The sequence below is a fragment of the Oncorhynchus nerka genome, linkage group LG3 (genome assembly GCF_034236695.1).
Source record: "Oncorhynchus nerka isolate Pitt River linkage group LG3, Oner_Uvic_2.0, whole genome shotgun sequence".
NCBI lineage: Eukaryota > Metazoa > Chordata > Actinopteri > Salmoniformes > Salmonidae > Oncorhynchus > Oncorhynchus nerka.
The window spans coordinates 58,964,465-58,979,016 of record NC_088398.1 but is presented as its reverse complement, the minus strand read 5'-3'; the positions used below and the strand labels follow the sequence as shown (position 1 = coordinate 58,979,016).

At 40.0% G+C, this 14,552-nt stretch overlaps 3 protein-coding genes across 7 annotated transcripts in view; 1 reads left to right on the top strand and 2 right to left on the bottom strand.

The window, feature by feature from the left end:
• Positions 1-1,734, bottom strand: part of LOC115111570 (TBC1 domain family member 8-like) — a 29,411-nt gene extending 27,677 nt beyond the window's left edge. Inside the window, exon 1 of one of the 4 annotated variants that reach the window (XM_065013895.1) lies at positions 1,338-1,734. In XM_065013895.1, the coding sequence (XP_064869967.1) occupies positions 1,338-1,464 (127 nt within the window). In that variant the 5' untranslated portion in view covers positions 1,465-1,734. The remainder of the gene's footprint in view (positions 1-1,337) is intronic. The other 3 variants (XM_065013896.1, XM_029637743.2, XM_029637752.2) reach the window with 3 other exon arrangements.
• A 1,264-nt stretch (positions 1,735-2,998) lies between these two features.
• On the top strand, positions 2,999-5,904 carry LOC115111550 (phosducin-like protein 3). The gene is made up of 6 exons (XM_029637711.2): positions 2,999-3,104; positions 3,982-4,114; positions 4,326-4,416; positions 4,640-4,783; positions 5,043-5,251; positions 5,391-5,904. Exons 1-6 carry the CDS (start codon positions 3,099-3,101, stop codon positions 5,531-5,533), a joined length of 726 nt encoding a protein of 241 aa, XP_029493571.1. The 5' UTR covers positions 2,999-3,098; the 3' UTR covers positions 5,534-5,904.
• A 150-nt stretch (positions 5,905-6,054) lies between these two features.
• LOC115111559 (neuromedin-U-like) lies at positions 6,055-13,803 on the bottom strand. 2 transcript variants are annotated; one of them, XM_029637721.2, is made up of 7 exons: positions 11,364-13,803; positions 11,060-11,106; positions 9,707-9,757; positions 9,580-9,606; positions 9,409-9,459; positions 6,733-6,807; positions 6,055-6,232 (listed from the first exon to the last, which is right to left on the bottom strand). In XM_029637721.2, the coding sequence occupies exons 1-7, from the start codon at positions 11,434-11,436 to the stop codon at positions 6,200-6,202; spliced, it is 357 nt and encodes a 118-aa protein (XP_029493581.1). In that variant the 5' UTR covers positions 11,437-13,803; the 3' UTR covers positions 6,055-6,199. The 2 variants fall into 2 exon arrangements, with proteins under 2 accessions (XP_029493581.1, XP_029493589.1); XM_029637729.2 differs by lacking the exons at positions 11,060-11,106; positions 11,364-13,803 and adding an exon at positions 10,494-10,677.
• Positions 13,804-14,552: the final 749 nt, after the last annotated feature.

Below are 14,552 nucleotides of genomic sequence, written 5' to 3'. Positions count from 1 at the left end.
TCCCTCTTGTCTAGTTTTCATTCTGGGTTTTCTTTGCCATTTTCAACAGAATGGAGCATTTAAGGAGCACTAGTAAAAACAGTCCTAATAGCAACACATTACATCCCTCAACTACAATAAAAAATCAAGTTAGCAAGAACAGTCTGTTAATGATTTGGCCAATCAAATGTGTAATAAGCACACAGCAGGCAAGACTAGGCTTACTACGTTCAATAGGCTACAGTCTAGTCTGTATGAGATCACTATCTAGTGTTTGGCATTCTCACTCCCGCCCAACCGCCCGCCACAAAAGAGGAGAGGGACGGAAGACAAACTGAACTCCTGACAAATAACCCTCTCCTAGAGCACTGCCCATTCCAGACCACACCACATCTATAAGGGCGCTCTGAACCATGACACCCTGGCAACACAAACTTATTTGTCACCAAACCGCTTACATTGTAAGTCCCAACTTAAACTACTGTAAATCATGTATTGTGTTCTGCTTATATAGTTCACTGAGTTTGTATGGCTGTGGACAATGGACATGTAGAGTGTGCTCAGATGTAGAGAGAAAATAACCCCTATGTATATAAATAACTAAAAATTCCCTTGTAGCAAAGTGCTCTTTGTGAAATAGGAAGCAGAAGATACTTTAGCTAGTGACACAAAATGATAGAGGTTGCAGATGGTTTTATGTTCTATCTTAATCGAATCATAGATTTATTCTTCCAATTGATATTGTACTTGTTATTCTCTTCATATAACAAAACATACTATGGTGTGTTTTGTAAGAAGAGCCAACCCCAATACAGCTAGGGCTTTGTCTTACCTTTCACCATGGTGACAAACAAATACTGTAAATCATAACCAATTGCCGGGCTGTTTTTATATTGTTCCTTTTATGAGATGTCTACTCTCTATCCTCCTGTCCTTGATGTGTTCAGTTAAGTATGAAAGTCCCAGTGGTGATTAAACAAAAACAAGACCAGGTGGCACCTTATCAAAGTTCATCATCAGACAAACACTGTATCGAACTTAAAGAAATCAAGGAAGACCTGGAACAAAATAAATGTCTAAATACTATATGCAAAAAAGTTGCCTGTTATTGCTCCAAGGTGTTGACGACACCGAATATGGAGAAAACACTTGTTTCCCAAGTAATGCTGTCTAAAAATCCTGAGCCTATTTAAAGTGATACATTGTTGCCCCGATTATGGCAAGTTGCAAAATTGTTTATAAATTATTTGTTACTGTGTTGCAAGTGTATTCCGTAGATTGGTGTATCCACATAGGCTGCCAAAGCTGCTGAAATCAGACGACAGACAGTGAGATGAAGATGGGAGGGGGCGTATTACCTGTAAATTTTCCCCCTGTGTCCCCATGCCCTCTTCTGCGCTGCAAAAGGAAGAATTCGTTAGATTTTTCGGTAACCCAAAGCTTCAATGCATTTTTCAGCAAAACTTCCTCCGGATTCAACCACATGCTTTCAAAACAAGAGATTTACAAAGAGAATGGACGAAAACAAAACAAAGCCGATTGTAGTTTTTGTTGTGCTATTGATAGAATGCACACTTCTTCAGCAGTTCCACGCGTCGTAGAAAATTAGGTGATTTCAGAATCATCCATGACTGATCTCAAGCGCTGTCCGAGATAGCAGGCGTCTTGTGCTCATATTTTCTCTCACACCGGTTGCAACTGTAGCCTACACAGCGAGCGTCTTATTTCCGCATTTAACCCAACCTTTCCTTCCCAACATCCTTCCCATAGTTCCGGCGAAAGCGAGGAAGTTTAATTTCACTGTCCCTTTGCTTTGTGAATAGTTATTATGTAGTAGTAGCCTATTCATTGAACATCATACAAAACTCAACCTGGGAATATAATTGGATTGTAAAACACATTGTTTGCCCATAGTAAAGAGGTTTAGTCATGTGCCATATGCTGTCTGATGTGTGCAAAAAATACGTCAGAAGATGAGGTACAGTACCTATTATATCAATGCTGCATTATGCTTACAATGACAGAATATTTGTCATAGTCTTTGATCATACCACATATTAATTTAATGACATCAATGCCATGTCGGTGACATGGTCACTTTGCTTTTCAATGATAAAGTACCTATAGAGTCTAGACAATATAACAATTTACATAATGTTCTATATGGACGTATATACCCATCCCTATAGCCTACTTCTGTGGTAAAATAGAGGTTGCAACATGCATGCTTGACATGTAATCAACACATAACAAATACAGGATTTCATTATAATGTCTGTTTTAAACTATGGTTGATTTGATTAGAATAAACACACGAGGTCAGAGTTGTCAAAGGCCCCTAATCATAAAATACTTTATTCAAATCAAATGTTATTTGTCACATGCTTCGTAAACAACAGGTGTAGAGTAACACTGAAATTAAGGAAATTATCATATTTTAGAGCAACAATCTTATTGAGTTTCACAAGATCAAGACTGACATAAAGATTTATAACCATACCCATAATAAAGGATTTGAAAATATATTTGCACAGTAGAAAATGTACCTAAGTATATGATTCATAAATGCGTTGTCTATACTTGCTATAGTCATCATAACTACATTGAAAATAAACAAATACAGTATAAGGATATCATATTGAAGCACATTTACACACCAAAAAACAGGCCAACAATTTTCAGAGATGTTTGGACCTCTATGCAACCCCCATAAATCTATGGTCAACCCAGACACTGACAGCACAGCAGTGTGATTTTCAGGTGCAGCTGTTGTCTCAATCAGATGCCACACATGGAATGTAGTACAGCTTTCCCACTCCTAATATAGACATACAGGACCTAAACCGGATATTGGTGCAACCTTTATTATTGTCCCTGAATGTCTTGCCCTAGCCAGGTTTATGATAATAATACATATAAAACAGGTGATAAAATAGATTTGTCCTCAGAAATAAATTATTTTGTAACGATTCTATATTTGAGATATCTGACAAGTATTTAAGTTTTGTCACATTAAATATCTTGTTTTACTCCGGAATAAATATGGGTGAGGTCCTTCTATTTCCGTGTCTGGGAAGAGCAGTGGTGTTTTCAGCGTCTGTTTTGAACGGTTAAAAAAAATGCAGGTTGGTAAACTTCGATAACTTTTTCTAGCTATAACTCTGATCGTAGTTATGAAGGACATAGCCGATGTTTCGATTAATAGGATTATCTGTTCGCACGCCACCTCGATTGGCACATAGCGTTATTTAACCATTGATCATGACTCCCAGTTCCACTATAACGTTACATAAGTAATTGTTGGAGGAAGGTGTCTTCTGTACAGGGGCGTTTTGTTAAGAGTCCCAACGCTCAAACTGAACATTAACACGCGCCTCTTGCGGTACGGTTTTGGATGCATATCATATCAGCGATAATTAATTTTCTAAAAACCAAAATGTCACATGAATACACACACTGTTACTGTTCCCACATGGGCGATATATCCATGTTGCAGCGCTTGTTTACGATCAGGGACCATCTGTGATAATTAGTGATCTAGCGTGCTCGAACACCTGTATGTAAGCTAACTCGGGAAATGTAGTTTCGTCTGATGGAGGCATCTCTAGCAGTATGGATCTGTGAAAAAAATTATACACTTTTACTGTAGCAGTTTATCAGAATTATTTTTTTTCTCGCTAATTAAAGATAAGGGCCATGGTTCGAAAGCCATATCGCCACTGATGATTTACGTTTCTAATAGTTAAAACATAGTGTCCTGATTGTAGTTCACATGAGCCAGTCGGGGGCAAAACTAATGACTAAACTGTAGGGAGAAGGCAGAATGCTTAGAGTTTGAGAGCTAAATGTTGGCTAACTAGATGGCTAAACATTAGGTAATGTTCGCTAGCAGTAATACCAAGGGCCTAGCTATATAGATGTTGTGTTTTTAACTCTGTGGTGGTACAGAATGGCAAACAGCCAAATTACAATAAAATTCCAACATGATCTCTTATTTCTCAGGACCCTAATGCAGATACAGAGTGGAATGACATCCTGAGAAAGAAGGGTGTCCTTCCTCCTAAGGAGAGAACTCAGGATGAGGTTGAGGAGGAAGCTCTAGAGAAGCAGATAGTTCTTGAGCAGTCATCTGTTGGTAAGAGATGGCGAGTTCTAGTTGGCTACTTCTATGGGACTAAGTTTCTACTGAACTGATCTAGGGCAAACAAATTCTGATGTTATTCTTAACTAACAGGACATGGTTTAGGAAGGCTGATTCTTGGCCAACATTTAAGAGCAACATATGTTAGTTGTTTTAATAGCTTAAATTGTACTTTTTAAAAACTTGTATGGTGTTTTGTGACCAGTGAAAACCTATGAGAGCATGACTCTGGACGAGCTGGATGAGAACGAGGATGACTTCAGTGAAGAGGACGAGGCCGCCATCGAGATGTACAGGTCAGTGATCTCTTTAAAGCATCACTTAGATGGTACATACAACAGGGGTTGATAAGAATGAACGGCTGCCCTATTGCCTGGGGCATGTGAGCTGAGCAATCGGGCAAGTTGACCCTGTTCTGTGATTGTTTGCCCCATTGGGCAGATGTTTTTCAGCTCCCTAAAACTGATCTTTCTGATTAGCCTACCTTTCTTTACACCCTCTGCATTTCCCTCTTACCAGACAGAAGAGGCTTGCAGAATGGAAAGCCACCCAGATAAAGAATTGCTTCGGTGAAGTAGTGGAGATATCTGGGCAGGACTACATCAAGGAGGTGAACAAAGCTGGAGAGGGAATCTGGGTTGTGCTCCATCTCTACAAACAGGGGTGAGTCTTCTGCCATTCTCTACCCTCTCTCTCTCTCAAAGGATTGCAGTTGAGCACACCAATTCATGCTCTCAAAAAGTGATGTTTGATTTTTGACAAGATCTGATAAACCAGAAAATTGTGAAAACATTGATGACCAAGACCTTATTTGAAAATCATGATTCAAGGTTTTCATTTAGCCTAACTAGCTTTAACTAATTTACTCATTGTGACATCTGTTCTCTCTAATATGTCCTGTTCTAATCTTCTGTCTTCCCAGAGTACCTCTGTGTACCCTGATAAACCAGCATCTATCAGAGCTGGCCAGGAAGTTCCCCCAGACCAAGTTCCTCAAGTCCATCTCCACCACCTGCATCCCCAACTACCCCGACCGCAACCTGCCCACAATCTTTGTCTACCACGAGGGAGAGATGAAGGCACAGTACATCGGGCCTCTGGTCTTCGGAGGCATGAACCTCAAAGTTGAAGGTAAGCTATACTCTCAAGAAGGACTTTTTATTTATACTAAGTTAGGATGGTTTTAGTTACATGATATGAAATCTAGCATAACACCCTCAGTTTTATTAGTGACTATCTTTTAGATATTAAACTATCCTATCATCCTCAGAGCTGGAGTGGAGGTTATCGGAATCTGGCGCTGTCAAGACAGACCTGGAAGAAAACCCCAAGAAGCAGATTGAAGACAAGCTAATGTCGTCGATTCGATCCACTCTCCCCACACGGAAAGACAGTGACTCAGAAGAGAACTAGCCCCCTAACCTCCAAATAACATGAATCTAATGCTCCACGGTCTCTGAATGGGGATGGCTTTCTCCTGTGGTGATGTATTAAAATGCACACCTCTTCCTATGCTTACCGCAGAGAGGCTCCGTCGGTTCTATGCCTTCCCGGTTAAAGGATCTCTTGTGATCATTCTCCTAAATCAGATCAGACTCTTCAATAGGGTTTCTACAGAACCTTTGGTTGAATATGGTCCTTTTTTGCATATACGTTTTATAATATGACAATCTAAATGTATACATCTAATTGTAAAATGAAATGTAAGTAGCCATTCACCCATGCCATAATCACAGTTGACAGCTTTTTAAATAAAGTGTTCGCTGTGATCTGTGTAACCATCACATGAAGGCCTGCTTTGGCTATATTTGACTCTTGTGTATGTTCACTGTTCTGATAGCGATGTACTTAATAATGCCTGTATGTGTAATTGCCACCTAATTTTAAATCACAACATATTTATGGTAATCAGGAAGACACTTTACATTCTGCAATGCAGTCACATTTATCTTAATTTATTTCTCAAAAATATCAAGTCCAGCGAGAGCTGAGAATGCTGCTTCTGTCTGTCCACCATTTTGTGTTCAGGGGTATGCAGCTTGCTGGTGTCTGCCTTCAAGTTATTCCACAGTCGGATTTTTACATCACACCTTCAGGGAGATTCCGGAGCTTCTGTGTAATAGGGAAGAGCGAAAGCCTCAGTTATAGTTTTGGTACATTTGAATTGTCTTCCTTAAAATAATGGTTCTAACACCGGTCTGAGGTTCCATATACTGCGTGTCTTAAATACATGTTTATATGCCTTGATTGAGCCTTACTGACTGGCCTCACCCACTGCAAAAAACTGGTTGAATCAATGTGGGAAACTAATTGGATTTGAAAAAAGTAATCAACGTAATGGAGTTCTCTTTCACCAAACTTTTAACCTAAATCCAATGACATGGTGAAATGTTTTGTTGTTCACATTGAAATCATGTTATTTGATAGCTCTACAAACTAAATGAATAACTACATGTTGAACTGATGTCTGTGCCCAGTGGGCAGGCTGTGGTCCTCTGCGTCGCTCATAGGGAATAACACTGTCTCAAAGGAACTTTTTCAGTTTCCTAAACTTGACCTTCAATAATATTATTCTGCTAACCATTCAAGTTGAAAAGGTACAGGATTCTTACCAAAAGCAGGAGCTGCTTCTTTCTCCTCTGAGACAGTTTTGGTGACAGGCGCATCAATGGGTGCACTGAATGGGACTAGAGAGGGAAAGGCCTGTTAGACCAATCACATATCAATCAATTGCATAATGTTGCAATATAATCTAAAGATGCAGTGCATTTGGAAAATATTCAGACCCCTTGACTTTTTACACATTTTGTTACGTTAGCCTTATTCTAAAATATGTTCCTCCCCCCTCAATCTACACACAATACCCCATAATGACAAAGCAAAAACAGGTTTTTAGAAATGTTTGCAAATATATTTAAAAAAAAATGTATTTATTACATTTACATAAGTATTCAGTACTTTGTTGATGCACCTTTGGCAGCAATTACAGCATTGAGTCGTCTTGGGTATGACGCTACAAGCTTGGCACACCTGTATTTGGTGAGTTTCTCACATTCTTCTCTGCAGATCCTCAAGCTCTATCAGGTTGGATGAGGAGCGTCGCTGCATGGCCATTTTCAGGTCTCCAGAGATGTTCGATCGGGATCAAGTCCGGGCTCTGGCTGGGCCACTCAAGGATATTCCGAGAAATCCCAAAGCCACTCCTATGTTGTTTTGGCTGTGTGTGTAACAGTATAGCTTCCGTCCCTCTCCTCGCCCCAACCTGGGCTTGAACCAGGTACCCTCTGCACACATCAACCACAGTAACTCACGAAGCATCGTTACCCATCGCGCCACAAACGCCGCGGCCCTTGCAGGGCAAGGGGAACCACTATTTCAAGGTCTCAGAGCGAGTGACGTCACCGATCGGAACGCTATTAGCGCGCACCACCGCTAACTAGCTAGCCATTTCACATTGGTCACATGTGCTTAGGGTTGTTGTCCTGTTGGAAGGTGAACCTTCACCCCAGTCTGAGGTCCTGAGCGCTCTGGAGCAGGTTTTCATCAAGGATCTCTATGTACTTTGCTCTGTTCCTCTTTCCCTAGATCCTGACTAGTCTCCCAGTCTCTGCCACTGAAAAACATCCCCACAGCCTGATGCTGCCACCTCCATGCTTCATGGAGGGATGGGGCCAGGTTAACCCCAGACAAGACGCTTGGCATTCAGGCCAAATAATTCAATCTTGGTTTCATCAGACCAGAGAATCTTGTTTCTCATGGTCAGAGTCCTTTAACTCCAAGTGGGCTGTCATGTGCCTTTTACTGAGGAGTGGCTTCCGTCTGGCAACTAGCATGAAGGTCTGATTGGTGGAGTGCTGCAGAGATAGCTGTTCTTCTGGAAGGTTCTCCCATCTCCACAGAGCAACTCTGGAGCTCCGTCAGAGTGACCATCGGGTTCTTGGTCACCTCCCTGACCAAGTTTGGCTATGCGGCCAGCTCTAGGAAAAGTCTTAGTGGTTCCAAAGTTCTTCCATTTGAGAATGATGGAGGCCACTGTGTTCTTAAATCAATCAATCAATCAAATGTATTTATAAAGCCTTTTTTACATCAGCAGATGTCACAAAGTGCTATACAGAAACCCAGCCTAAAACCCCAAACGGCAAGCAATGCTTGCTGTTGTAGAAGCACAGTGGCTAGGAAAACCTCCCTAGGAAGAAACCTAGAGAGGAACCAGGCTCTGAGGGGTGGCCAGTCCTCTTCTGGCTGTGCCGGGTGGAGATTATAATAGTACATGGCCATTTAAGGCCAGATTGTTCTTCAAGATGTTCAAACGTTCATAGATGACCAGCAGGGTCAAAAAATAATCACAGTGGTTGTAGAGGGGGCAACAGGTCAGCACCTCAGGAGTAAATGTCATTTTTGTCATTGCCGAGCTTTCAGAAGGGTCCTTCAATGCCAGAGAAATGCTTTGGTACACTTCCCCAGATCTCTGCCTCGACACAATCCTGTCTCTACGGGCAATTCCTTCGACCTCATGGCTTGGTTTTTGCTCTGACATTCACTGTCAATGTCACGATCGTTTGACGAAAAGGACCAAGGCACAGCGGATGTTGAGTTCCACATAATTTATTAAACGTGAAACTTTAAACAAAACAAGAAACGAACAACAAACCGTGACTACAGAGGTGCTACATACACTTACTCAAAATACAAAATTCAATATCCCACTAAACACAGGTGGGAACAACACTACTTAAATATAATCCCCAATTAGAGACAAGGATTACCAGCTGCCTCTAATTGGGAATCATACAAATCACCAACATATCAAATTAAACCTAGAACCCCACATAGAAATAATAAACTAGAACACCCCCCAGTCAAGCCCTGACCTACTCCACCATAGAAAATAAAGGCTCTCTATGGTCAGGACGTGACAGTCAACTGTGGAACCTTATATAGACAGGTGTGTGCCTTTCCAAATCAATCAATTGAATTGACCACAGTTGGGCTCCCATCAAGTTGTAGAAACATCTCAAGGATGATCAATGGAATCAGGATGCACCTGAGGTCAATTTCGAGTATAAAAGCAAAGGGTCTGAATACTTACGCAAATAAGGTATCTTTTTATTTTTAATACATTTGCAAACATTTCTAAAAACCTGTTTTCCCTTTGTCATTATGGGGTATTACATGTTAGAAGAAGGCTTTAACGTAACAAAATGTGGAAAAAGTCAAGGGGTCTGAATACGTTCCGAAAGGCACTGCAAGTTGCCAATTTGTACAGTGAGGAGTCTTCCTTTACTTACCGCATGCTGTATAGAGCCTACTGAGTTTGCCTTTGAATAGTGGAACAGGAACTGACAAAAAGAGAATATACGAAGTAAACACACTGTTCCAAAGAGTGTATTGCCTTTTTGAAGGATACGGTATATATGTATAGGGTAGGAAGAACATTTTTATATTGTTGAGGAACTTACTCTTTTGAATACATTCTGAACTTGCTGCTGTGAGGGAAGAGGGAAAGGGAGAGAGTAAGCATCCTGACAGAACTGATATTATAAATGATTTGTGATAAGATTGAGTCATGCAGTTACTTAGCCTTACCTCATTCTGATCTCTCCACATATCTCCCACATCAGTCTGGATCCCAGGACCCTGCAGCAGGCAAACCAATGGCGATCAAACATAAGTCTATAAGACATCACTAAACCCAAGAAAACCTTAAATCTGTTGGACATGAATCCATTATGTACTATACTATACAGGTTACAAAGTAATAATCATGTCTCTGTAACCTGTGTATCCAGCTGATGAGAGCAGGTTAAAGTCATAAATGTTCTTATGCCCCTCATGTATCATCCCCCACCAGTCTAATTCAAGTTACAGTGTGACTCACTTCTGTGTTCTCTACCCCCTCAACACATCTACCCTGCCCCAGCCACCACAAGAAAACCATTTAATTTGAATGGAATTACCTGCAGACCACCTACTCAGACGCAGAATAGATTTTTCTAGAGGTGTGCAACTAAAGCAACCCATGATGTTTAAACAGTGAGGCTGCGTTTACACAGGTAGCCCAATTCTGATATTTTGCCCAATTATTGACCAAAATATTGTCAAAGATCTGATTGGTCAAAAGACCAATTAGTGGCAAAATATCAGAATTGGGCTGCCTGTGTAAAGACAACTGAAGATACAGACCGAAAGCTAATTTATGCTTGATCCGGAATTGTGGTCAGAGGCTCCGTAGGCATGCAGAGGCCAAATTGAGTTCCTCCCAATTTTTGTAACAATGCAGAGTGCTCCGTATAGCTCTGTATAGCTCCGCATTGACATGATTGGTTGACGGTAGGTGGTGTATACACACAAACTCACTTCCTTGACAACTTACTTCACAGCTCAACTCAACAGCTCTGTGCTGCTTCGTGAAGCGCAAAAATAATGAATGCCCTGACATCTGCAGAGGTCGTATCAATGTAAATGATTCACGGCCAATGCAGCCCGTCTTTAAGGCCGCTCATAGACAGGGAGGCCAATTTCTGATATTTTTTCCGCTAATTGGTCTTTTGACGAATCACAGATCTTTTCACATCAGATCTTTTTCAGAGTTGATTGATGGAAATACCAATTAGTGAAAAAAACATCAGAATTGGGCTGCCTGTCTAAACGCAGCCAGAGTGATTCGCATTCAAGGCACATATTGATAGTTTTGTGTCTAGTACACCTTCAAAATGTTGACTCTGGTATCAAATAAGGGAATGTAATGGTAATAAATTAATAATTATTTGTTTGAAAACTAATTTCACAATCATCTATTTGTTTTAAAAACTAATTTCACAATGCCCAATTCTGATTTTTATTTTCACTAATTGGTCTTTTGACCAATCACATCAGATTTTTTTTTCAGTTGATCTGATTGGTTTAATAGACTGTGTAAATGTAGCCTTTTTCCCATACCTTTGTCAAAACAATTCCATGTTCACACTCTTTGCTGGGATTAGCTTCTAAAAATAGATAGAAAATTGTCAGTTTAAAAAGCATTTATTTATAATGTTATTAATCTATAATCAACATCAACATTAACAAAATGCATGTAATTGTCAACTATTATCAACAATATCAATGAATAGCTAAACCAAAAGAGAAATCAATTGAATGTTGAAAAACATTTTTAGAAGACTTACAATTAAATTATTAGTTTAAAATAAGTTATATTGAAATATTGAAGTTAACTTAAATTATATAAATAATATTCTCTCACCTGTCACCTTCCAACATCCAAGGCACCAGACCAAATGAAGGAGGCAAAGTTGTCGCAGATACGTTGCGCTCATCTCGAGCTATCAGATTCTCATGCGCTTTGGTGAGAGTATAGCTTCTCTGTGTGTGGTTTGGTGCTGCAGGAGTAAGTCTTGTTATATCGCAAAATCAGGTCCTAGAACTGAACACTAATGACTTTCTCAACCGAGAGAATTATATAGGCTATAACTTTGATGGGAGAAGCATCATCTCCCACGTAGAAGTGACCAATCAACGTCCCACTGGTCTCCTTGATCATCATCTGAGTCTTAGAGCGCAGGTGTCCTCTCTCTTGCCTGTCAGACAATAACAACTTGTGTAAGTCAATTTTGATAATGGTTTTTAGATACATTTAGATCGGAAACTAAATAAAATAAATTAATCAAAAACAGGATGCCACTGAATATAAAATCCAAATTGAGTTTATAAAATTGGTCTCCATTTTTTTCCCAGTGCACTTGATTAAAGGAAATTATCTTTGGATGACCAGATGATGCTCATGTTCAGTCAGTCAAAACCATGAAGTAGGCTACCAAATAAATGTATTATGTAGGCCTAACTGTGTTAACAACCTTTTTACTCTGTGATCCTGTGGAAGTGACACAGAGTTGAAATGTCAACATTTATTATCATATAATTTGTCTCACTACATCAATTTATCAGTGTTGTGTACATTTACTGATAAATTAGTATTTTTTTTAGATTGACTATAGAGAGTTATTGTGACTGTTGGGGCCCGGTTTCCCTGTGTAAGCATGAAAGTTGAATGTGTGGGTCAGTGAATCGAGTTTCTCCTGGATGAATCTATAACAATATTCCAGAGAGACTGTGGATTAGCTGTACCTGCCCGGTGGTCCTTGGATGGAAAATAGCGTAGAACACTCAAGGGGGAGACCCAGACCCCCACCCTCGAACATATAACGTCTCTATTCTGGGTCAGTTCAGTTTGTGTTAATTAGTAGTTATGGTTGCATATAACATGGTTATGAATGCTTATGAAATCCTATAGTCACTTCGCTCTATGATGCAACCAATAGAAAAACAAGAGCTTTTGCAGTTACACTTCAGCTCAACATATTGATCATTACATTTAGAACAGGTCTTTACTGTATGTTTGTCTTTGTTATAGGTCCCCTGAGCAGTGATTGTATGTTATATAAACCATATTGGAAAGGACTCTTCAGTTCATTTTAGAGACGAGCCTCACAGACAGGTGGGGGAGATTTATACCGTTAATAAGCCATTGTATCGATTTGCCAGCACTTTCATCTGGACTGAGGGACCAACTACAGCCAACCCAGAGACATGATGGACACCCTTGTGTGTGTTTTGTGTGTGTGTCTATCTTTCCTCAGTTTTTTATTTGAATGACATTCATTGTGGAGGAATATTTTGTGTTCTTTTGTTTACCTCATGGAAACTTCCAATCAACAATCAGATGCTGTCCCAATCACCACCACACTAGTAAAACAGCACACGTCACACAAAAGCATTTGAGACAGCAATCATCCCCACAATCATCCCACAGCCACACACACAGACTGACATACAAACAAAATAGCATACACTCAAGCAAACACATTAATGCACAAACAGAAAGGAGTGTACTGTCTGAGATGACTTGACCCTCGGCATCGATCAGCCCCCTGCATTTAATTAATTAGTCCAACTGATTCTAATCACCGCTAGTCATCAACAGGAACCTTTCCTGTTCAACTCTATTAATGGCTTCCACTGTTCCCACAGGAAACTCCAGAGAGATTTCACACATAAAGCTAAAACCTCACATGAGAGTGATAGAGGGGGAGATGCAGAGAAAGAAATGCCAAAAAGGAGAGAGGTGGAATGAGAGAGAGTGCAGCCGACTGATAGCCTATGCTCATATTCCCCGTCAAGGGTGAACCTTGTTTTGTATGTGCAGCGCTGAGACTGCCTCAGGGTCTGAAGAGTCCTCTAGAGGGCCACCATCTCCCTCAAACGGCCTCTTCATCACTAGATTCCTGTTTTTGCTGTTGCTGTTATTTTCAGGGCAATCACACTGTACGATGATTAAAACATTTGCATATGCTTGACACTGCATGACTATTGAGTGTTACATTGACGCAAGTGTTCACGTCACAGAACTCATTGCTCCTCTGTTCGATGATAGCACACAAAGAGTTTCATTCAAAAACGTTATATATCCATTTTCATAAATGTTGGTAAATGAGCTTTTATAGTTTAAAGAAATTATGAAAAATATTGGTGTGTTTTTTCATTATCTAATCATGGCATGGGGTTGTTCAATGGCAGACATGTATTTGTTTGAAATTTTGATGGTTTAATATCAGAGAGACAAATAATCACGTTTTTTTTTGCTAAATGCTATATGTTTATCTGCTTCACTTCCAGATAAATAGTTCTGCTAGGTACCTCAATTCATTACAGTAATATGAGATCTGTATGTAAAACATTTACATTTTAAATTTGAGTCATTTAGCAGATGCTCTTATCCAGAGCGACTTACAGTAAGTGCATTCATCCTAAGATTTCTAGGTGAGACAACCCCATATCACAGTCAAATATATAGGATACGAACATTCCATTTCAGCTAAACAATGAATATGCACTGAGTGTACAAAACATTTTGAACACCTGCTCTTTCCATGACATAGAATGACCAGGTGAATCCAGGTGAAAGCTATGATCCCCTATTAATTGTACTTGTTAAATCCATTTCAATCAGTGCAGATGAAGGGGAGGAGACAGGTTAAAGACCTTGAGACAGTTGAGACATGGATTGTGTATGTGTGCCATTCAGAGGGTGAATGGCTTAAGTGCCTTTGAACGGGGTATGGTAGTAGGTGCCAGGTGTACCGGTTTGTTATGAACTGCAATGCTGCTGGGTTTTTCCACGCTCAACAGTTTCCTGTATCTATCAACAATGGCCACCACTCAAAGGACATCCAGCCAACTTGACGCAACTGTAGAAAGCATTGGCGTCAACATGGACCAGCATCCCTGTGGAATGCTTTTAACACCTTGTGCATGATCCGATGAATTAAGGCTGTTCTAAGTATAGAGTTTTGCAAAATATCAAATTTTCATACACATCTAAAATCTATGAATAAAAGAATCTGAGAACATTAATATCTTACACACACATGAAGGT

Excerpts from the sequence above, each read along its gene's own strand:
- LOC115111550 (XM_029637711.2), top strand. Across the intron at positions 4,115-4,325 it reads TCTTGAGCAGTCATCTGTTG|TGAAAACCTATGAGAGCATG; the intron begins GTAAGAGATGGC and ends TTTTGTGACCAG. Across the intron at positions 5,252-5,390 it reads CATGAACCTCAAAGTTGAAG|AGCTGGAGTGGAGGTTATCG; the intron begins GTAAGCTATACT and ends TATCATCCTCAG.
- LOC115111559 (XM_029637721.2), bottom strand. The coding sequence starts at position 11,436 with ATGAGCGCAACGTATCTGCGACAACTTTGCCTCCTTCATTTGGTCTGG. Across the intron at positions 11,107-11,363 it reads TGGATGTTGGAAGGTGACAG|AAGCTAATCCCAGCAAAGAG; the intron begins GTGAGAGAATAT and ends ATCTATTTTTAG. Across the intron at positions 6,808-9,408 it reads TAGGCTCTATACAGCATGCG|TCCCATTCAGTGCACCCATT; the intron begins GTAAGTAAAGGA and ends TTCCCTCTCTAG.